Source organism: Macaca mulatta, chromosome 16 (genome assembly GCF_049350105.2).
Source record: "Macaca mulatta isolate MMU2019108-1 chromosome 16, T2T-MMU8v2.0, whole genome shotgun sequence".
Classification (NCBI taxonomy): domain Eukaryota; kingdom Metazoa; phylum Chordata; class Mammalia; order Primates; family Cercopithecidae; genus Macaca; species Macaca mulatta.
Genome location: NC_133421.1, coordinates 85,225,188 through 85,248,281, shown reverse-complemented (window position 1 = coordinate 85,248,281; position 23,094 = coordinate 85,225,188). Strand labels below are relative to the sequence as shown.

Below are 23,094 nucleotides of genomic sequence, written 5' to 3'. Positions count from 1 at the left end.
AATCCCAGCTACACGGGAGGCTGAGGCTGGAGAATCACTTGAACCCAGGAGGCAGAGGTTGTGGTGAGCTGACATCGCACCATTGCACTCCAGCCTGGGCAACAAGAGCAAAACTCTGTCTCAAATTAAAAAAAAAAAAAAAAAGGAAAAGAAAAGAAAAGCTGCCATTTTGTAAAAGAAATTTACATCCACAAAGGAAACCTACATTAGTCAAGTACAGGCTGAATACCTACATTAGTCAAGTACAGGCTGAATATCCCTCATCTAACATGATTGGGGCTACAGTGTTTTAGATTTCAGAATCTTTTGGATTTTGGAATATTTACATTATATTTATCAGTCAAGCATCCCAAATCCAAAATTTCAAAATCTGCAATGCTCCAATGAGCACTCCCTTTCAGTGTCATGTTGGCACTTCAAAAACTCAGATTTTGGAGCATTTCGGATTTCAGATTTTCTGATCATGTGGGCTCAGCCCATATCTGTATCAGGAAGAAGGCTTCTCCAACGCAACTTTTATTACCAAGAGCCCTTCTCTGCATAACAAGACAACCTTCAGTCACCATACACTTCCTCCCCTCACCTTCCTATAACCTGGTCACACCCCACCCCAGTCATTTATTATTATTATTTTTTGACACAGGGTCTCACTCTGTCACTCAGGCTAGAGTGCAGTGGGGTGATCTCGGCTCACTGCAACCTCCACCTCCGGGGTTCAACTGAGTCTCCTGCCCCAGCTTCCCTAGTAGCTGGAACTACAGGCGTGGGCCACCACATCCAGCTGATTTTTATATTTTTAGTAGAGACGGGTTTCGCTATGTTGGCCAGTCTGGTCTCTAACTCCCGACCTCACGTGATCCACCCACTTCAGCCTCCAAAAGTGCTGGGATTACAGGTGTGAGCCACTGCGCCTGGCCTCCTGTCAATTTAATTCATAGCCCAACCAAAGAACCTAGAAGGCTGGAGGGAAGCCAGTTTTTGCTCCCCTACAATGCCCATTTTACAGATGAGGAAACTAAAGAACAGACAGGTTAAGTAACGCGTCCACTGTGTCCACTGTGTCTTACACGGTGAGGAAGCAATAGACCCAGCACCTAGACCCAGGCCATGTGGCTGCAAAGTCCCTGCCCCTGACCACTACCTGGCGCCTTGGATGCCTGGCACACAGCCTTCGGTGAACTGGAGTTACCACTCTGACAGCCAGCCGCTGGCACAGTTCAGAGACTGTTTGCAATCACAGATCCTCTGCAGGTACTGAAGCCAAAGAAACAGGACGTCTCCCTCTCAGGCCCCCCGGGCGATGTCCTTGCCCTCTTTGAGGCACTGGGCTTGGTGTGGGTGTAAAGGAATTGAGCCAGAAGGTGTTGGAGGAAAAGGCCAGAACTGGTTCAGAAGCCAGTGTCTACAAGCCACCTGGGATCGAGCTGCGACGGCGCCACTGTCCCAGCTGTCATAGCACCCAGCAGACTGGCCTTCCAGGACCACTGGAAGAGATGATCTGAGTTGCCAGGCATGAACGCTGTCTGGTGCCTGACCCTCACCTACACCAACAGCCCACTTGCCGCTCTAGACTCCAGCCCTGGGTATCCCACCGTCTGCTGGACCTGTCCCAAGGCTCCCCCGGCTCAACCTCAAGCCACATAACACCCACCGTAGCACGGTGCTGCTAGACACTGCGGCCGCCAGCCAGGCATGGCCTTCGATTCACGCAGGAACTCATGTAGTCCTCACACCAACTATATGGACGGAGTGGCTCTGATTATCATTATCTCAGAGGCACGTGACCTACTCAAGGTCACACAGCTGGTGAGCCAGGCAGTGGGCACCACTCACCTCCGGGCAAGTTACCTCTCCGTAAATGGAGAGCACTGTTGTTGCCACTGTGTCCAAATCAAAACGATCAAAATATATTACTTTTCCTCAAATCTGCTCTTCACTACTCCTGGCCTGGGCTCCCCCTCCCAAGACCTGGCACCACCACCCACCCAGGTCAGAACCTCCACGGTCATCCTGGACACCCACCTCCCCTCCCCGCCCCCTCTCTTTACTGCCCCATTAGCAGATCTCGGCAATCGGATGCCCTGAACCGTTCTCTATTCCATGGGTCTGAAACCAGGAGCGATTTTACCCCTCAGGAAACATTCTTGGTTGTCACATCTTGATGGGTGTGTGTGTATGTATGTGCCACTGGCATCTGGTGGGTAGGACCAGGGACACTGCTACATAATCTGCAATGCACAGCACAGCCAGCCTCAAATACCTGCGAGTGCTGAAGCTGAGAAACCCTGCTCAATCATGCCTTGTCCCCATCCCCCCCGGCTGGGCTTCCAGCCCCTTCCTTCTGGGCTGTCACCTATCTAGTCACCGCAATGACTCCTAACCACTCTGAGCTTACCTGCTTTGCCCAAACGGTAAAAACATCTCCGGGTTTATCGTTCCTATATTGTAAATGCGACCACCATTCGCTCCCTTGCTCACAACCCCCTGGGGCGGCAGGGTCAGATCAGGCCCAGATGCTGGCAGCCTCCCTGCCTCACAGCCGGGGCTGGGGAGGGGCAGAGCAGACGGGATCCCAAATCCTCTGGGATCTGGCCTCATCCTCCAATCCCACCCTGCTGGCCCCACCACACTCCCCAAGCCTGGATGAGTCTACCCTGCTCCCGAATTCCCCGGGCTCTCCCCTTCCTCTTCTCCACTCCCAGGGCCCGAAATGTCAAGCCATCAGCCTCCTCCCTCCTGCAGACTGTGAAAGTGGAGGGCAGAGGCCCAATGAGATTCCCACAGCGCTGAGCCTTGGGCCGCGGATCCAGGGGTGCTCAATGCATGCTTCTTGCATTTGAATGGAAAGAGGAAGGTAGAGCAGGAGACCCAGGAGCCTCCCTCTGCCACCCCCAGGCCTGGGAGTGGAACAATCAAGTTTGGGGACACCCCTGGGGGATAGGAGAAAGAGGGAGGGACAACTCCTCGCCCCAACTCCACCTCAGCCTCACTCAGCTGCACAGACAGAATTTGGGGCAAGGGGGCGAGGGGGCAGGGGTGGGGGGTGTTTAGCCCTGTTTGCTGAGCCTGTCTGTCAGATTTCTGCCACTTTTTCAGAGTGAGAGACGGGAGGCAGATGGGGGTCACCCAGCTCCCTTCCATCCCCTGTGGACACTGGAGCTTTGAGACCCAGCACCCATAGGCTATTCCCTCCAGAGCAAGGGTAGGAGGCTGTAGGTGTCCTGAGGTCTCCCATTCCCAACACCTGCACCCCCATATCCCAAGGCCCAAAAGTGAGCTGGCGGGAAGCACGTTGGCGTAGGAAAGCCCTAATTCCAGAGGCGAATGTCTTTGTGGCAAAGCTCCATCAGGGACACCAACTCCTCCCACAGGCTACGAAACCCAGAGGGAAATGGCAGGGCACCTTGGCAGCGCTGACCCACCTCTCTCAGGGAGGTCCCTCCAACCCATGACCCACCTCTCCCAACAGGGAGGTCAGGGAGGTCCCATCCAGCCCACAGCAGCAGCCAGCATTCCTGGGCCACTGTGCCTAGCACTTAAGTTACCTCATCCCACGTACGCCCTTAACAAGCCTATGGTGTGGGCGACAGGCATACGGCCATCCAGCTTCTACGTGGCAAAGTTGGGTTTGCACCTGGGGAGGCTGACTTCCACACTTCTCAAATCCAAAACAAAAATACAACCAAAGAGAATTCCTTATTCTCCACAGGGAGACATCCCTTTTCCAGACTGTGTGGTCTCATATCCACTGCTTCCTTTCGGGGGCAGGGGAGCCCAAATGGAAGCCCCCAACGAAAGCCACATGTCCAGCCCTCAGCATGCTGGGAGGGTCCTGGATCCCGGGGGGAAGAGCATCACAGTGTCCCAGTTCCTGTAGCCCACCTTCCCAGCAGAGGGGCCAAAGCACAAGTGAGAAGGTATTTATCCCCCAAGGCCCCACACAGCTCGGTGGCCCAGGAGTTTAAGAGCCACACGGCACGCCTCCTAGGTACAGGCCGGTCCTGACCTTCTCAGGCCCCAGGCTCCTGAAGGGAAGCCCCACAGGGCTTCTGGTATCCCGGGTGCAGGTTTGGGATTGGGGTAGTCCGAGGTCAACTCTGGCTCATTCTCCTGGGCACCTCTCCCCACTCACCCTGGCCAGAGCCAGTAGGAATCACGTGTTCAGCCTGCAGGGGAGCTGCATGTTCCTTCAGGGCAATTTGAGAAGGGAGAAACAGCCATGGCCTGTGACTCCAGGGCCCCAAGGGAACTGGAACATTATCACCCCTGCTGACTGCATCCTTTCATCTCACACGTCCCTAAGCCTCCATGACAACCCTGTGCCGAGGTAGGCAGGGCAGATCGTTTTATTCCCACGATACAGGTAGGGAAACTGAGGCTCGATGACGTGGGGTGACTTGCAGAGGTCACACAGCCAGTGAAAGCCTTGGGATGAGAAGTCCCAACTCGTGAGGGCAACCCATTCCTCTTTCCCATAAAAGCCCTTTAACCAGGCCCCATTTCCAAAGTCTGAGTCCCAAGAGGCACTGCAGGCAGCCACATAAGAGCTGTACCTTAATCCAGGTAAGAGATGCCTCAGCCCCAGCCTAAGCCACCTGGCCCAAAACCTGGGGGTCATCTTCCCTGCACTCCCTAACTTACCTTGTTAAACTGGAACAGGTCCCGCTTGAGCCTCTCCCGCACAGGGTCGTGCCCTGGCCTCAGGAACCGCCTCATTGTGCTTAGTCTGCAGCCCCCACTGGAGACCTGGAGAAACAGAAGGAGTTGCAGGGGCCTGTCCTGGCACTCAGGTATCGATTAGGCCCGGTCCACACAGTGGAGCGGGGCCTCTCTCTCCGAGTCCAGTAGGCAGCCACCGTGGGGCCAGGCCAGCTTCACAGTGACCGCCCATGCATCCTGGCTTCCCCACGCTCAGATCCAGAGGCCGGCCCACCTCAGGGCTGAAGGCTCTCACCACCTGTGGCCTTCTAATGGGGGCAGGAAAAGCTGGGGGAGGAAGCCATTTAGCCTGGCTTTATAAGCACAAGGAGGGCCGGCGGGCCCTGAGGTTAATTAGCTTAATTGTTAACCTGTTTTCCGAGAAACCATGAAACTCCAGCTAAGCAGAAAGGGAAACTTCACAAGCCTCTTCCTCTCAAGTCTTTTGGAAGGTAGAAACACCAAGCCCATCCTTCCCAGATCAGAGCCCGAGTCAGGCAGGGGTGAGGCCTGTAGTGACTCCAGGCCAGGCCACAGGCAAACGCTTCCTCCTTCTGACCTCGGGGAAGGCTGTCCAGGGACCCTCGGCCTCAGCCCCTCCGACCAGCCACAGCTACGAGGAACTCGAGTGGGCACGGGTGGCACAGGGCACTCAGTCAGGGGGTGCTGGCCCCTGCCACCACGCCCGGGGTCTCTGCCAGTCCTGTCCCCTCTCTCTGGCTAGCCCCAGTCCAGCTTCCCTGTGCTCTCATGGGGTGTGCTCAGAAAGGTTCTCTTTCCCATGGGCCCAAGTGGAGAATAATCAGGAGAAATCTGCTCCCAATAAAGAAACCAGCTCAAGGCCCCCAAACTCTCCGCCCACCATAGAATCCATTCCCAGCCCAAGGGGAAACTATTTCTGGATTATCCTTGGGGGAAGGGGAAGGAGTCTCTGTGCTCCAGCTTCTGCCTTCCAGTAGCTCAGCCTCCTGCTGACCGTAGGACAGCAAGGCCCGTCCTTGGGAAACACAGACAAGGCCCACCCTGGGCACAGCTCCGTCCACTCCCAGCAGGATGGGGGAAGGAAGCAGATTCAGGCCCCACCCTGGAGGCGCATACTCCAGTCAGGGGCAGGTAGAGACAGGGCAGCCTAGTGTTGAGTGCTCGGACTGCAGGAGGGAGAGGGAACACCTGGCCCAAAGTGGGGAGGGCAGGTCATAGTCGAGAAGAAGGCATCTAAGCTGAGGTTTGAAGGAATTCTGGTTCTTGGGAGGGGGCAAAAATTAACCGTCAGATCAGGACTTTGCATATGATAGGATCCCATGTGATCTGGGCAGGGTGGGAGAAGGTAGGTAACGTGGGTGGCAGAGTTGGGGTGTCTTCGGGCAGAGGAACCGAGGGCTTGCTATGCTGGCAGGGTGACCTGATTTTGCAAAATCACACTGAAAAAGAGGCGGTCTTGTAATCCCAGCACTTTGGGAGGCCGAGGCACGTGGATCACATGAGGTCAAGAGTTTGAGACCAGCCTGGCCAGCATGGTGAAACCTTGTCTCTACTAAAAATACAAAAGTTAGCCACATGTGGTGATGGACGCCTGTAATCCCAGCTATTTGGGAGGCTAAGGCAGGAGATTTGCTAGAACCCAAGAGGCGGAGGTTGCAGTGAGCCAAGATCAGGCCATTGCACTCCAGCCTGGGCAACAGAGCAAAAACAACGTCTCAAAAAAAAAAAAAAAAGAAGCAGAGCCATATCCCCCTTGAGTGAAAGGATCTGCAGGGTCAGTTACCTCAAAAACGAACACCAGGAACCAGCCCCTGGAGCGTTGTCACCTTCTGGGGAAACTGAAAAAGAGGGTCAGTCCAGGACGTTCCTGCCTTCACATTTTGGAGGAGTCAGACCAGAGGTGGGGACCAGAGGTGGGGCTCCCACTTTGCTGGGGCAGAGCAGGTGGCCGGGAAACTCCCAGGGCCCACTTGATCCAAGGTCCCAAGGCCGTTCAGAGAACAGGCACCGGAAAGCCCCGAGGGCTGCTGGAATGGAAGTGAGGGGACACCGGATCTGCCGGCCCAGCGTTCCAGCCTGGGGGAGGGCAGCTCACGCTCATAAACCAGCTGGACTCCTGGAGGGCTCACACCCCCACCCGGGGCCCAGGCCAAGGTCACTGGGTCAGAAGTCAGAGGAAGCTTGGTGGGGGCTCCCTGGAGAGCGACCACAGCCTGCAGACTCCAGGGAGGGGACAAGAGGGCACAGGGTCATTCGTGCCAAAGACTCCACACAGGCTTAAAGGTGACAAGGCAGAACTGGGGGCTGGGAGAAGGTGCCGGTAGGAAGGAGGAAGACAGGGTGTACCAATGGCATCAGGAGGACCCCACCGGGTCAGGAGGGCACAGACACTGAGCACCGCCCACCCACCCAAATGCTCCCTGGAGCACCTGCCATGCAGCAGGGAGTGAGTGTACCAGACCCTCTGCATCCTATTCCGTTTAAAACATTTTGCTCTAATCCCAGTGCTTTGGGAAGCCGAGGCGGGAGGATCACGAGGTCAGGAGATAGAGACCATCCTGGCCAACACGGTGAAACCCTGTCTCTACTAAAAATATAAAAAATTACCCGGGCGCAGTGGTGGGTGCCTGCAGTCCCAGCTACTCAGGAGACTGAGGCAGGAGAATGGCGTGAACCTGGGAAGCGGAGCTTGCAGTGAGCCGAGCTCACACCACTGCACTCCAGCCTGGGCAAAAGAGCGAGACTTCTGTCTAAAAATAAAAAACATTTTGCTCAAGTAATCTGTGACCATTGTAGAAAAAGCAAATACAGAGGAGAAAATCCTCCCTAAACCCCAGCACCCAGAGAGCCACAGTCATGGGCTGCTGAATGTCCTGGCCACCTCCTTTCCTTGGCACTGAGTGAGTTTGTGAGCGTGGAGCCCCTCACACCACCCTGATCTGGGAAGCCGTCTGAAAGGTAAGCGGAACATCCCCACTAGACAGGCAAGGAAACAGACCACGGCAGCAAAACACCCTGTCCAACGTCACCAAGTAAGAAGCGGCAGAACTCGGACTGGACCCCAAGTCAGAAGGGCTCTGGGTAGCAGTGAAGGATGGATAATACAGAACAAAGGATGCCCAGCGACACCCCTGAAGTTAAAAGGCAGGGACACGTGCAGACACACTTCCAGATGCTGGCCGCTCAGAGCCCAACCAGCAGTCTGGGGCCTGGTGACTGGCCACTGCTGACAGGGTGCTGGCGAGGTCTGGCTGGGCAGAGCTGGTGGCCTTGTATGGACCTGCTGCTGTTCTTCCCACACGGGGCTGGGACCTCATGAGCGTGGGGTGATGGAGCCAGGAGGACCAAGGCAGGGTGGGCATGGCATCCCCTCACTCCAATCAACTTACTGTCCAGGTCAAGGCATGGAAAAGCACCACGCTTCCTTGAAGAGGGGGCTGGTCTAGGCCTGGTGGGGCTCACCTCCAGGTGGCTCCTCAGCTCCCCACCCCAGACAAGTAGGTTCTCTGCAGAGAAACTTCAGGAAGCCAGGCCTAGAGCTGCCTGGTAAGAACAGATCCTATGTACTCAGCCCACTCCTAGAGGGAGCCAGGGGTTGTAGGGTTGTGAGGGAAAGAGCCCCGGGCTAGGGGCCAACAGGCCAGGGCTTGCTGTCACAGCACAGCACAGCACAGCTCCCCCAAGCCGCATGGCCTCCAGAGACAGCTCCTCTGTAAAGGTGGATGGCACTTCCTCCTCCCACAAGGATCACATAGAAGGAGCAGGAGCTTGGCATGGAGCAGACACTGTCCTAGGACAGGGATATAGCAGTGACAGGGAAGCAACAGACACTTCACGGGACACAAATCAGAAAATGGGATGATTTCCAGACAGCCGCGGTAACTCACACCTGGAATCCCAGCACTCTGGGAGGCCGAGGTGGGCGGATCACTTGAGGTCAGGAGTTCGAGACCAGCCTGACCAACATGGTGAAACCCTGCCTCTACTAAAAATACAAAAATTAGCTGAGCATGGTGGGGCGCACCTGTAGTTCCAGCTATGCAGGAGGCTGAGGCAGGAGAATCGCTTGAACCTGGGAGGTGGGTTACAGTGAGCTGAGATCGCACTACTGCACTCCAGGCTGGGTGACGGAGTGAGACTCTGTATGAAAAAAAAAGTAACCAGAAAATGGGATGATTTCTGACAGAGGTTAGACCTATCTCTGATTAAAAAAAAAAAAAGATGGACTGGGCACAGTGGCTCACTCCTATAATCTCAGCACTTTGGGAGGCCAAGGTGGGAGGATCACTTGAGCCTAGGAGTTGGAGACCAGCCTGGGCAACATAGTGAGACCCTGTCTCTAAAAAAAAAAAAAAAGGAAAGGAGATTTTTTCAAATTTACATGGAACAATAAAAATTTTGAAAAGAAAGGAGGGCTGGGCACAGTGGTTCATGCCTATAATCCAAACACTTTGGGAGGCTGCGGTGGGAGGATCCCTTGAGCTCAGGAGTTCAAAACCAGCCAGGGCAACATAGGGAGACCCTATCTCTACAAATAATAAAAACAAAATTAGCTGGGCATGGTGGCATGCACCTGTGGTCCCAGCTACTCAGGACGCTGAGGTGGAAGGACTGCCTGAGCATGGGAGGTTGAGGCTGCAGTGAGCTATGATCGAGCCACTGCACTCCAGCCTAGATGACAGAGTGAAACTCTGTCTCAAAACGAACAAACAAAAAGCATTAGCCAGGCACAGCGGCAAGCACCTGTGGTCCCAGCTACTTGGGAGGCTGAGGCAGGAAGATCAGTGGAGCCCAGGAGTTTGAGGCCGCAGTGAGCTATGACTGGATCACTGCACTCCAGCCTGGGCCACAGAGCGAGACTCTGTTTCTAAAAAAAAAAAAAAAAAAAGAACTGAAAGAAAGAAAAAAAAGGGATGCGAAGATCCAGCAACTAGGCTTTGGCGGCCAAGAGGTCTCGGTGACCATTCCTTTGTCAGAGCCTGTGCGTTCCCTGTTCCCACTGCCTGGGTCACTTTCCTCCAGATACCTTCATGCCCTACCCTACCTGAAGCTGCAATCTCCTGGGACATTCTCTCTCCTTCCCTGCTTGGACCTGGCCACGCTTGGAAACACTGAATAGTTTACTTATTAATCTTGTTGATTACCTGTGTAATCCTACACAGGCAGTAGCTTTCTTTTTCCTATTCAAGGCCTTTTGTCCTTTTATTCACTGCTGTATCCGAGTGCACACAGCGAGGGCTCACTCGTTATCTGTTGAATGAATGAATGAACAGAGGAAGGAGGCGAGGTCTCCACCGAGACTGACTGGTGGGAAGGGGCCAGCCACAGACAACTTGGGGCACAGTGCATTAGGCAGAAGGAACAACAGCTGCAAAGCTTCAAGATGAGACAGGCTTGTATGTTTCAGGATGAAGACAAGTGGGGGGCCCAATGCAGAGATCTGTGTAGATGACACGAGAGAGATGACAAAGTGGGCCTCCTGAGCTGTCCTAGGCAGGGACCTGATGGGGCCTGCCCTCCGACCCCGTTCCCTCCTCCATGTCCCTGGCCTTCTCTCCTTGGCCCTGCGCTGGCTGCTCCATCTACTCAGCCCTACCCTGGCTCCATTCACTATGGTCCCTGCCATTCTGTCTGAAATACCTTCTTGCCTGCTCAATCAGCCTGGCCCCCTTCCAGGCTGGGCACGGTGGCTCATGCCTGTAATCCCAGCACTTTGGGAGGCCAAGGCGGGCGAATTACTTGAGGCCAGGAGTTCGAGATCAGCTTGGCCAACACAGCGAAACCTCGTCTCTGCTAAAAAGACACAAAATTAGCCAGGCATGGTGACGGGTGCCATGTGGTCCCAGTTACTCAGGAGGCTGAGGCAGGAGAATCGCTTGAACCCAGGAGGCGGAGGCTGTAGTGAACAAAGATTGTACCACTGCACTACAGCCCGGGCAACAGAGAGAGACTGTCTCAAAAAAAAAAAAAAAAAAAAGAAGTCACCTTCGAAAAAACCTTCCCATCTGAACCCATCCTGACCATTCTCAGAGTCCTGGGAGGCTGTCCTTGTCCACCATGGTTTTAAGGGATTTTTTGGGTTTTTTTTTGGAGACAGAGTCTCACTCTGTCCCCCAGGCTGGAGTGCAGTGGTGTGATCTTGGCTCACCGCAACTATGTCTCCCAGGTTCAAGCAATTCTCCTGCCTCAGCATCCCGAGTAGCTGGGATTATGGGATTACAGGTGTCCACCACCGTGCCCGGGTAATTTTTTTGTATTTTTAGTAGAGCCGGGGTTTTACCACGTTGGCCAGGCTGGTCTCAAACTCCTGACCTCAAGTGATCCGCCCACCTTGGCCCCCAAAGTGCTGGGATTATAGGCATGAGCCACCACACCCAGCCTGGGATCATTTTATCCTAATGGGTAAAGGGACCATTTTATCTGAATCCTGAGAAGGGTCAAGATGGGTTCAGATGGGAAAGAACCACACCTTAGGATAAAATGCTTGGTTAAAACCATAGTGGACAGGCCGGGCGCGGTGGCTCAAGCCTGTAATCCCAGCACTTTGGGAGGCCGAGACGGGCGGATCACGAGGTCAGGAGATCGAGACCATCCTGGCTAACATGGTGAAACCCCGTCTCTACTAAAAATACAAAAAACTAGCTGGGCGAGGTGGCGGGCGCCTGTAGTCCCAGCTACTCGGGAGGCTGAGGCAGGAGAATGGCGTAAACCCAGGAGGCGGAGCTTGCAGTGAGCTGAGATCTGGCCACTGCACTCCAGCCTGGGCGGCAGAGCGAGACTCCGTCTCAAAAAAAAAAAAAAAACAAAACCATGGTGGACAGGGACAGCCTCCCAGCGTCATGCATGTCTCCTGGCCTTGATGTGCTGTTTATGAAACTGTCAGAAAAAATCAGAAGCAACCTAAATGGCCCACAACAGGGGACAGGTGAAGTGTGCTCAGGCCTATGACAAAAGGCTTGCAGTCATTTAAAGGAACAAAAGGGCCAGGTGCTGTGGCTCACGTCTGTAATGCCAGCACTCTGGGAGACCAAGGTGGGTGGATCACTGGAGGTCAGGAGTTTGACAGCAGCCTGGCCGACATGGCAAAACCCCGTCTCTACTAAAAAAATTAGCCGGGCATGGTGGTAGGTGCCTGTAACCCCAGCTACTTGGAGGGCTGAGGCAGGAGAATTGCTTGAACTCGGGAGGTGGAGGGTGCAGTGAGCCCAGATCGTGCCACTGCACTCCAGCCTGGGTAACAGAGCGAGACTCCATCTCAATAAATAAATAATAGACAAAAGACCATTTCATGGCATGGGACTATATGTACAAAGAATCCAAGAATCAGGCAGAATCTATTAAAAATACCTATGTTTGACAATGTACTTGGAAGGGTTATGGGATTAGTGGTGATTCTTTTTTCTCCTTTTTGTTTATCTGCCTCCTAGGCAGGGTGGATAAGAGGATCAAACGAGAGAAGGGATGAGGCCCCAGGCATGGTCAGGCGGGAGGGTGGGTCCAGCCCGTCCTGCTGGTGGAATGTTCCTGTGCTCACCAGGCGTGGGCTCCTCTCCAGCCACCGCAACCTGAGTAGGGAGAGGTACCCCCTAGAGACACCCAATAGTTAGACAGGCCCGGAAGGCCGGGGAGACAGGCCGGTGGGACTCGCTGTGCGATCGTGGGCTTCAGGGTCCTGAGTAGAAAGGCCTTTTCTATTCCATCGTCCCGAGGCTTTAAAGCAGGGCCAGAGAGCGGGCCTGGCAAACTCTAAGGTGCTGTGTACTTAAGTGACACACCTGGGAGGAACGTGGAGAAGAGACAAGTTCAGGAGCCACAAGTCCTCAAGTCTAACACCAGAAACGGTCTAGGGCAGTCACTGGAGTTGCCACCTAGCCAGAGTGCCACCTCTGAGATGAGACTTCTTAGGAAAACCTTCTCCACCCCACTAACTTCTAAAGGCCATCCAACCTCAGTCTCCACTCCGGCCTGTCACCAGATCAGCCTCTGAGCCACCCTCCCTGTTCTGCCCTGCTCTGTTCCCTTGTGGCGGGCGCCAGGGTTTAGAGCCGGGCCGCATGAGGTTTGCTGCCTTGTGGCTGGTTCCCATCCACTTTCTACCCAAGCCTGTGCCTTGTATGTGGAACCAGCCTGAGAGCTCCCTGTGGGCAGCTGATTGACCAGTTTCCCTCCCTCCTCACTGTTCCACTCACCCACCTCTGCAGCTGGCCAGCAAAACTTTTCTGGGTCTAGGACAGGTGTCCACACACCCGGACACCCACCTGGAAAGAACAGGAGAGCTCTCCACTTGGTGACAGGCCAGATAATCCACACCCTGGCCCGCCTTCCATTCAAGAGCTCGGGAAAGAGACCAGTGGAGGCAGAGAGAGAATAACTGCACAGGGCTGGTCTTGCCTGGGGCCCCCCTTGCTCTAAGCGGCAGATGTGACTGTGCCCCAGAGAGGAGAGGGGATTCCCAGGTCAGACTGCTTCTCCCGCCCTGTCACTGTTTGGGGCACCTGGGCTAATTTGTCCCTGTGAGACCAAGGCTTGGCCAAGCGAGCCAGCCCTCTGGCCTGGAGATGTGGGAGGGGCCAGCCTTCAAGAAGCTCCCTCCATAGCTCAGGAAGTTCCATTGATCTCATTGATCTGCTGGGAGAGTCCACACCCAGCGGCAGGACTCCAGACCCAGCCCAAACCAGAGACGGCCACGGGCCGCACCCAGTGCCAGCTGCCTGCTCTCAGGGCGTGCCGCCTGATGTCCCATGCTCTCCTCTCCTCTTCACTCGTGCTCCCCACAGCCCGCTGCTGATTAAGAAGCTGTCTTCCCCTCTACAACATCCTGTGTGAGGCCTGAGTGTGGCTGTGGCCTCCTGTTTGACGGATGTGAATCCGCCCCTGCACCTCCTACTCTGATGGTAGTGGTGGGTAGGGATCTAAACCACAGAGGCAGCTGCTGACCCCTGCGGCATCTGTGCCAACTCAGATGTCTGTAGCCGCTTTGCAAGTGCCCATGTAGTCCTGGGAAGCCCAATCTCCCAGAAGTACCAGGCAGGTCCCTGGCCAGCAGCTTAGCAACCAAACCTCGGCTGAAGGGCATTTCCATGGAGTGGGATGTAGGGGAACACAAACCAGAGGGAATAGGGGCATGACCAGAGGACTGTCGTCTCCGCTGCTGTTAAGTAGTAAAAGGTATTGAGAGCTAGCTATGGTTGGATGTGACTTTAACACTTTACATCCATCTCATTTAATTCTTACAATTACTTATGAAGTGATCGATTAGGAGTGGCCCCAAGCTCAAACAGTTAATAAGAGTCCAAGTCCTTTGCCAAGCTCAGTGGCTTATGCCTGTAATCCCAGCACTTTGGGAGGTCGAGGCAGGAGGATCTAGGACCTAGGAGTTTGAGACCAGCCTGGGCAACTTAGGGAGATCTTGTCTCAGCAAAAACTTAAAAATTAGCCAGCCATGGTGGCTCACACTTGTAGTCCCAGCTACTCAGGAGGCTGAGGTGGGAAGATCACTTGAGCCCAGGAGGTTGAGGCTGCAGTGAGCTATGATAGCACTACCGTGCTCCAGCCTGGGTGACAGAGCAACACCCTTTCTAAGAAAAAAAAAAAAAAATCCAAGTCCAAAAAAAAAAAAAAATCCAAATCCCATTTGCATTCCAATCTGACTCCAGAATCCTCTGCTCAAGTCAGGCCTCTCCCCCAGGACAAAGGGGCTGCCTGTTCACAGGCTGGATCGGCCCCATTTGGAGTCAGCCTCCATCCCCCGCACCGTCTATCCTATGGAACCACAACCACCACCCAGCCCCAAGAGCATCCTCCCGCCGTGCCTAGACTCCTCCTGAAGTTTCCTTTCTGTTGCCCCTCCTGGGCCTGTAAGATGGGGTGGAAGGTGGGCATGCACCCCCATTCTGGGGGCTTTAGCACCCTTTCACAATCCAACACCAGACTCTCTCTCCAGGGAAGTGACTGGCAGAAAGTCAAGTCCCAGGAAATGCAAAACCATTCTGGGGAGAAGATGGACCACCTGCCTGGGGCTGGCGTGGGCAAGCCACCCAGCCCATCCAATCAGACCCCTTTCTAGGGCCTCCTACCTGCCCTAAAACTGGAACAGCTGTCCCCAGAAGCTTCCAGATGTCAGCTCCAGGAGGTAGGGATCATGCTGGCCTCATCCATGGCTGCATCCCCAGTGCCTTGTGGGAGGGACTGAAATTTTATTTGAACAGCTCCCTCACTTCCTTCAAGGCTTTGCTCAAATGTCGCCTTCTGGCAGAGGCCCACTCTAACCACCTGTTAAAGTTGTAACCTGCCCCCTACCATGCGGGTTCGCAATTGTTGCTCTAGTTCTTTTTACCCTATAGCCCGTATCGCCTTTTAACACCTAATTTATTAGTTACTTTTACTTTCTGTCACTCAGGCTTCTCACCCTTTAGAAAGAACTTTCCATGATGGCCGACATCTTTGCTTTGTTTAAGGATCACATCCAACATCTAGAACCACACAAGAGGCATCAGAAAATACTTGAACAGGCTGGGCGCGGTGGCTCAAGCCTGTAATCCCAGCACTTTGGGAGGCCCAGGCAGGTGGATCACAAGGTCAGGGGATTGAGACCATCCTGGCTAACACAGGGAAACCCCACCTTTACTAAAAATACAAGAAATTAGCCGGGTGTGGTGGCGGGCGCCTGTAGTCACAGTTACTCGGGAGGCTGAGGCAGAAGAATGGCGTGAACCCGGGAGGCAGAGCTTGCAGTGAGCCAAGATCACGCCACTGCACTCCAGCCTGGGCGACAGAGCGAGACTCCGTCTCAAAAAAGAAAAGAAAAAGAAAATACTTGAATGAATTAACAAAGAGTTAGGACTGACTAGGGATTAACCAGGAAAGGTATCTGCTAAACACTGACCCCACGAAACACTGAGTTAGGAACTCAGGAACTTCCCTCCCCTGTCCTCAAGTCTCCAGCCAAGGCCAGGGCCCTTGGACGTCAAGACTGACATCCTGTTCGGAACACCCTTGTGGACCCTGCCTTTGACCAAAGCTCCAGGACCCCCAGAGAATTCCAGAATTATATTAAATATTATTTACTAGAGGGCCAGTGGCTTACGCCTGTAGTCCCAGCACTCTGGGAGGCCAAGGCAGGTGGATCACATGAGGTCAGGAGTTCGAGACCAGCCTGACCAACATGGTGAAAACCCTTCTCTACTAAAAATACAAATATTAGCCAAGCGTGGTGGTGCATGCCTGTAATCCCAGCTACTCAGGAGGCTGAGGTAGGAGAATTGCTTGAACCCGGGAGGCAGAGGTTGCAGTGAGCTGAGATTGCGCCACTGCACTGCAGCCTGGGTGACAGAGCGAGACTCAGTCTCAAAACAAAAAAATTAGCCGGGCATGGTGGCAGGCACCTGTAATTCCAGCTACTCAGGAGGCTGAGGCAGGAGAATGGCGTGAACCCAGGAGGCAGAGCTTGCAGTGAGCCGAGATCGTGCCACTGCACTCCAGCCTAGGCGACAGAGTGAGTCTCCATCTCAAAACAAACAAACAAACAAAAAATTAGCTGGGCATGGTAGCTGGTGCCTGTAATCCCAGCTACTGGGGAGGTTGAGGCGGGAGAATTACTTGAACCCAGGGAGGTTGCAGTGAGCCGAGATCACGCCATTGCACTCCAGCCTGGGCCACAGAGTAAGACTCTGTCTCAAAAAAAAAATATGTATATATATATATACACACACACACACACATATATATCAGATGTCCCTCTCGTCACACTCTGGGAACACTGGGTCAGGTGTCTGAAGAGAAGGCTCCGGTCTCTGCTGAATTCCTGAAGGGTAGAGTCAGGTGCCTTGCAGCCTCCTTGTCCCCACGCCCAGAGGAGCCTCTCCTAGCTCAAGAATTCACTGTGGTTCCTGGGAAGAAGAGTGGGGTGAGTATTCAAAGCCACTGTCCTCTGAGAGGCAGGGCTGGGGGGAAGGCCACCCCAAAGGGACCTAGGCAAAGCCATGGCCATGGGCACAGCGAGCGAGGGTCTCCTTGGAATTCCTAGGGAGCCAGGGCTGGGGAGGGCAAGCACTGCTGGTGGCCCCGCTGGGGGATGCCCGTCTCCTGCCCTGTCCCCAGTTTTCTCCCTGCAAATTGCTCCTGAGGAAAACAGCGTTGCCAAGCAGACCTGGCATGCCTTGCCCCAGGAGGAACCCTGAGAACGATATCACCTAAGAGAGATAGATAAGAGGGCCTCTCAGAGCTGAGGACTGAGGACAAATGAGTCCAGGCTGCCAGCGCTGCTCAAAGCAGTCAGCCCAGGAGAGAGAACATCGGTCTCTTGGGCCTCCATCCTGGCCCCCAACTCAGGCATCTCAACAGCTGCTTTTGACTCATCTGGAAAGACCAGAAAGGCCGAATAGCTCCCTGGGGAAACTAAACTCCTTAGATGGCTCCTGCAGGCTCTTGCCGGAGATGCGCAGATCTCCCACAGTGTGGGCAGGGGCTCACGGGCCACCCGGCCCCAGGCAGCACTTCGTCTTCCGAAGGGAGGGTCCTAGGGCCGGGAAGTCCTGGCAGGAGAGGACATCCTTCCCCAAGCAAGGTTGAAAGGGGGCACGATGGCATTCCTAGAAAGTCTCCTTAATGCCAACAGAGCAGCACAGGCCTGTGCTCTCTGCCCTGCTGCCCAACAGGGTGAGGAGGGTGTACCCAGCAAGCACCCCCCAGCTGGAGCACAATGCAGAGCAAGTTTAATCCTGCACTCCCTGACACCCCCACCCCAGGAAAGACTTCCAGGCAACCAGCTCTCACTCCCGGCCCTCCCAAGGAGCAGGGGAAGCATCAAGGGCCACTGGAATGCAAGGTCAGTTTAGGAGAGGCCACACCCTCCACTGCGGCCCTCAACTCCTGAAAAAGGTCCTCGCTGAAAAACTTCTGACCCCCAGAGACTGTTTTTCTTTTTTTGAGTTAGGGTCTCACTCTGTCACCCAGGCTGGAATGCAGTGGTGCCATCACAGTTCACTGCAGCCTCAAACTCTTGGGCTCAAGTGATCCTCCTGCGATCCCATGTAACTGAGACGACAGGTGCACACCGTGATGCCCAGCTAATTTTTTTTTTTTTTTTTTGAGACGGAGTCTCGCTCTGTCACTCAGGCTGGAGTGCAGTGGCGCTATCTCAGCTCACTGCCAGCTCCGCCTCCCGGCTTCACACCATTCTCCTGCTTCAGCCTCCCAAGCAGCTGGGACTACAGGCACCCACCACCATGCCCGGCTAATTTTTCGTATTTTTAGTAGAGACAAGAGTTTCACTGTGCTAGCCAGGATGATCTTGATCTCCTGAACTTGTGATCTGCCTGTCTCGGCCTCCCAAAGTGCTGGGATTAAAGGCGTGAGACACCACACCCAGCCGATGCCCAGCTAATTTTTTAAAAAAATTTTTGTAGAGATGTGATCTCACTGTTGCCCAGGCTGGTCTTGAACTCCTGGGCTCAAGCAATCCTCCCTCCTCCACCTCCCAAAGCACTGGGATTACAGGCATGAGCCAAAATGTCCAGCCAGAGACTTTAAAATATCAGAAATTCATGAGCTGTCAGCTGATTTCCAGAGAAGACAAATTCCCTAAACCCATCAGGCACTTCCAGAAGGTCCAAGTGCCCACCCCAAGGCCTGGGAGTGACCAACACCTCTTATGCTTCATGGAAGCTGAGTCCACCCTCATTGGGTGCCTGCTGTGTGGCAGGCCACGTGCGCTGGCGACCTTTCTCATCTTCTCATGTGTGAAAACAAAGCTCAGCATGGGTCAGTGACCACACTAAGGTCACACAGCAAGAACTCGGCAAGGAACGAGTCAAAACTACACCTGATGCCTAGAAAGATACTAAAAATCTTTTCTTTAAATTATTATTATTATTGTTATTATTATTATTTTTTTTTTTGAGATGGAGTCTTGCTCTGTCGCCAGGCTGGAGTGCAGAGGTGAGATCTTGGCTCACTGCAACTTCCACCTCCTGGGTTCCAGAGATTCTCCTGCCTCAGCCTCCCGAGTAGCTAGGATTACAGGCACGCACCACCACGCCCAGCTAATTTTTATATTTTTAGTAGAGACAGGGTTTCACCATGTTGGCCAGGATGGTCTCGATCTCCTGACCTCATGATCCGTCCGCATTGGCCTCCAAAAGTGCTGGGATTACAGGCGTGAGCATCTGCGCCCAGCCTAATTATTTTTTTATTTTTTATTTTTAAACAGATGAAGGATAGAAGGATGAAGGATGAAGATAAAGGACTGTCAGGGGCCGGGTGCAGTGGCTCATGCTGTAATCCCAGCACTTTGGGAGGCCGAGGCAGGCATATCACCTGAAGTTAGGAGTTCAAGACCAGCGTGGCCAACATGGTGAAACTCTGTCTCTACAAAAAATACAAAAATACAAAAATTAGCCAGGCGTGGTGGCGCCTGCCTGCAATTCCAGCTAATCGGGAGGCTGAGGCAGGAGAACTGCTTGAACCTGGGAGGCTGAGGTTGCCGTGAGCTGAGATCGTGCCACTGCACTCCAGCCTGGGTGACAGAGGAGACTTCGTCTCAAAAGAGAAAAAAAAAGAAAAAGACTGTCAGGCAGGAGGGATAATTTTTTGCCTTTTTTTTTTTTGAGATGGAATTTCACTCTCGTTGCACAGGCTGGAGTACAATGACACAATCTTGGCTCACTGCAACCTCCGCCTCGCAGGTTCAAATGATTCTCCTGCCTCAGCCTCCCGGGTAGCTGGGATTACAGGTACCTGCCACAACGCCCAGCCAATTTTTTGTCTTTTCAGTAGAGATGAGGTTTCACCATGTTGGCCGGGCTGGTCTCAAACTCAACCTCAGGTGATCCACCTGCCTCAGCCTCCCAAAGTGCTGGGATTACAGGCTTGAGCCACCACATCTAGCCTCTTTTTTTTTTTTTGAAACGAAGTCTTACTCTATTGCCCAGGCTGAAGTGTAATGGTGCGATCTCGGCTCACTGCAACTTCTGCCTCCTGGGTTCAAGTAATCACTGCCTCAGCCTCCTGAGTAGCTGGGATTACAGGCGCGTACCATCATGCCCAGCTAATTTTGCATTTTTAAGTAGAGATGAGTTTCACCATGTGGGCAAGGCTAGTCTCGAACTCCTGACCTCATGATCCACCCGCCTTGGCCTTCCAAAGTGTTAAGTGTTGGGATTACATGTTAGGCCATGATGCCCGGCCTAATTTTTTGCTCTCTAATTTTACAATTTCTACATTTCCTTTTTCCCACTATGGGCTCCTATTGCTTTTTTTATTTTATTTTTTTTTTATTTATTTATTTTTTTTTTTTTGAGACGGAGTCTCGCTGTGTCGCCCAGGCTGGAGTGCAGTGGCCGGATCTCAGCTCACTGCAAGCTCCGCCTCCCGGGTTTGCGCCATTCTCCTGCCTCAGCCTCCCGAGTAGCTGGGACTACAGGCGCCCGCCACCTCGCCCGGCTAGTTTTTTTATATTTTTAGTAGAGACGGGGTTTCACCATGTTAGCCAGGATGGTCTCGATCTGCTGACCTTGTGATCCGCCCGTCTCGGCCTCCCAAAGTGCTGGGATTACAGGCTTGAGCCACCGCGCCCGGCCAGCTTTTTTTATTTTTTAAATGAACAGCGATCACCTGGGATTATGGGACATTTTTTGTTTGTTTGTTTGTTTGTTTTGAGACGGAGTTTCGCTCTTATTGCTCAGGCTGGAGTGCAATGGCACGATCTTGGCTCATCACAATCTCCACCTTCCAGGTTCAAGCAATTCTCCTGCCTCAGCTTTCCGAGTAGCTGGGATTACAGGCATGCGCCACCACGGCCAGCTAATTTTGTATATTTAATAGAGACGGGGTTTCTCCATGTTGGTCAGGCTGGTCTCAAACTCCTGACTTCAGGCGATCGGCCCGCCTCGGTCTTCCAAAGTGCTGGGATTACAGGTGTAAGCCACCACGCCTGGCCTTTTTTTCTTTTAATGTTGTGTTATATTAAAAAGTTATTTATACTAACAGGTCTGGCATGGCAGTTCACACCTGTAATCCCAACACTTTGGGAGGCAGGAGGATCACTTGAGCCCAGGGGTTTGAGACCAACCTGGGCAACATGGCAAAACCCCCTTTCTAAAAAAAATACAAAATTAGTTGTGCATGGTGCTGTACGCTTGTAGTCCGAGCTACTCAGAATGCTGAGGTGGGAGAATCACTTGAGCCTGGGAAGTCGAGGCTGCAGTGAGCCTCCATCTCCCAGTGATTGCACCACTGCACTCTAGCTTGGGTGCAGAGCAAGACCCCGTCTCAAAAAAAGAAAAAAAAAGTTACTAACAGCTGGGCACAGTGGCTCAGCTGTAATCCCAACGCTTTGGTGGGAGGGTCACTTGAGTCCAGGAGTTTGAGACCAGCCTGGGTAACATATGGTGAGATCCCATCTCTACAAATTAAAAAATACACTATTAAAGAAAAAAATTTGGTCAACTTAGTTTAAAAAAAAGAAAAAAAAGAGAAAAAAAGTTAGTTTTTCTCTTTTATTTTTACGAATGTAGTGTCATTTTAATGTAATTAAAAGCATATTAATCTGACACCAAAGGGGAAACTCCATTGCCTCAAGGAAGAATGGGGATGCCAAATGACCCTGGACCCCGGAAACCCTGTCCAGGGGTCCCCACAAAGATGGGCCCAGTCTAACTTCAGAGGAAAGGAGTGAACTCTGATTAGAAGCCCAAGAGCTGAGTTTGAGTTCTGTCTGCCACAGCTAGCACTGTGGGAAGATCGCCTAAGAAAACTAAACCCCAAATCCCAGTTCATAAAATAAAGTTGAGCCATCTCTCCCACAATTCTCCTCGTGCCTCTGCTCACACAGACCCAGACAGTTTTCCTCAAATGCCACTTTATTTTATTTTTTTTGAGACAGGGTCTCACTCTGTCCCTAGGCTGGGGTGTGGTGGCGCTATAATGACTCACTGCAACCTCTACCTCCTAGGCTCACGCAATCCTCCCACCTCAGGCTCCTGAGTAGCTGGGACCACAGGTGCACGCCACCATGCCTGGCTAATTTTTGTTATTATTTGTAGAGACGAGGTCTCACTATGCTGCCCACGCTGGTCTCAAACTCTTGGGCTCAGGAGATCCTCCTGCCTTGGCTTCCCAAAGTGCTGGGATTACAGCGGTGAGCCAATGCACCCAGCCTCAAATGCCACTTCTGACCTTAGCTTCCCCGGGGCTGGGCCACAGCTCTTCTGTGGCAGCTCTGCTCTTCCTACCAGGGTTTCCTTGTCACCTTGACACACCCATTCCCTCCCTGCCCGCTCCCTGCTCAGAATCCTCTCTGTAGCCCCTTCAAGAGAACTCAAGGTTCTCTTGAACTACAAACTCCTGCAGGGGGTCCCCGGAGCCCAGGTTAGGGCTGCCGGCAGTCTGCAGTCGCATACGGATACCCAGGGGAAGGGGCGCCCTACTCACTCAAAGCTCACCTGTACAGGTGAGAGCCTCAAAGCGCCACTTTACAGCTCCCCTGGTTACGGTCAGTTCTCCCCAAGCCAAGGCCCAGTGTGTCCACCAATCGTCCAGCTGGAGCAAACTCAGGCACACTTTCTTTGGCAAGACAGAATTTTCCACTTCTCGCCAAATCCCACAGCGCGAACCCCACCCGTCAGCATGGAAGGCAGACTGGGTCCCCGCACCGTCATGTGAAGGTGTCCAAAGCCGCCCCGGCTGGAGAAAGGCCGGAGACCGAAGTCCCTCCCGCGGGCTTCCTGCGTCCGGGGATTAGGAGGCACAAAGGGCCGGCAGGGACACAGCCCAGATGGCAGGGGCAGGGGCTAAGCCGCCGGGGCACCGCGCTCCGGCCGCCGCCCGTGGGGAGGGGGTCACCGCAAACGCGCGTCGCCGACCCCGCTGGCCTGGCGCCTACACGTGGGTCCGGGGACTCCGTCTCTGCCCGCGGTGCCCCCCGCACCCAGCCGACCCGGGCACCTGTTCTCCTGCTAAGCCAACATTATTGTGCAAACCCAAGCCCAAGTTTCAGTCATCGCGCGGATTAGGCAGAGAAGTTCCCCGCGGAACTTTCTACAGGTGTCTCTCTCCCAGGCCACGACAGCGACGGGGACAGGGGCGAGGCGCTCGGACCTGGGCGCAGCCCTCCCGCCCTGGCCCGACAGCCCAGGGGGTCTTGGGCCTCCCCGCCCCGGGTGGGAGTCCCGAGGGGGCGGACCCGGCGGGGCCAATCCGGCGCGCACCTCACCTGGAACCCCGGGCCGGCCCCCGCCCGAGGCCTCGGCGTCCCTCGGCGCCTGCCGCCGGCCCCGCTCGCTCTGCCGCGCCTGCCCACGGGCTGCTGGGCGACCGTCTCCTTCCTGCTCACCTCCGGCGCGGCGAGCCTGGGGCGGAGCCGCGCTATTTACATAAAGGGCGAGCCTGCCTGGACCCAGCGCCCCGCCCCCGGCC

At 54.0% G+C, this 23,094-nt stretch overlaps 1 protein-coding gene and 1 long non-coding RNA gene across 51 annotated transcripts in view; one reads left to right on the top strand and one right to left on the bottom strand.

Annotated features, from left to right (window-relative positions):
* The window catches only part of LLGL2 (LLGL scribble cell polarity complex component 2), a 51,357-nt gene extending 28,389 nt beyond the window's left edge, over nt 1-22,968 (bottom strand). For 11 of the 50 annotated variants that reach the window (XR_013407231.1, XR_013407232.1, XR_013407233.1 and 8 more), the window contains exons 1-2: nt 22,892-22,968; nt 4,642-4,746 (exon numbers count right to left, since the gene is read on the bottom strand). Coding sequence is in view for 25 of the 50 variants with exons in the window: in XM_077972718.1 (XP_077828844.1) it covers nt 4,642-4,716 (75 nt within the window). In the remaining 25 variants the exon portion in view is untranslated. Of the gene's footprint in view, nt 1-4,641; nt 4,747-4,933; nt 5,014-6,463; nt 6,519-7,287; nt 7,431-8,704; nt 8,821-9,824; nt 10,121-10,320; nt 10,474-22,891 lie in introns of those variants that run through there. The other 39 variants (XR_013407242.1, XR_013407246.1, XR_013407252.1 and 36 more) reach the window with 10 other exon arrangements.
* On the top strand, nt 9,080-15,028 carry LOC144335950 (uncharacterized). Its single transcript, XR_013407269.1, has 2 exons — nt 9,080-9,255; nt 11,621-15,028. It is a non-coding gene; the product is annotated as an uncharacterized LOC144335950 (long non-coding RNA).
* Nucleotides 22,969-23,094: the final 126 nt, after the last annotated feature.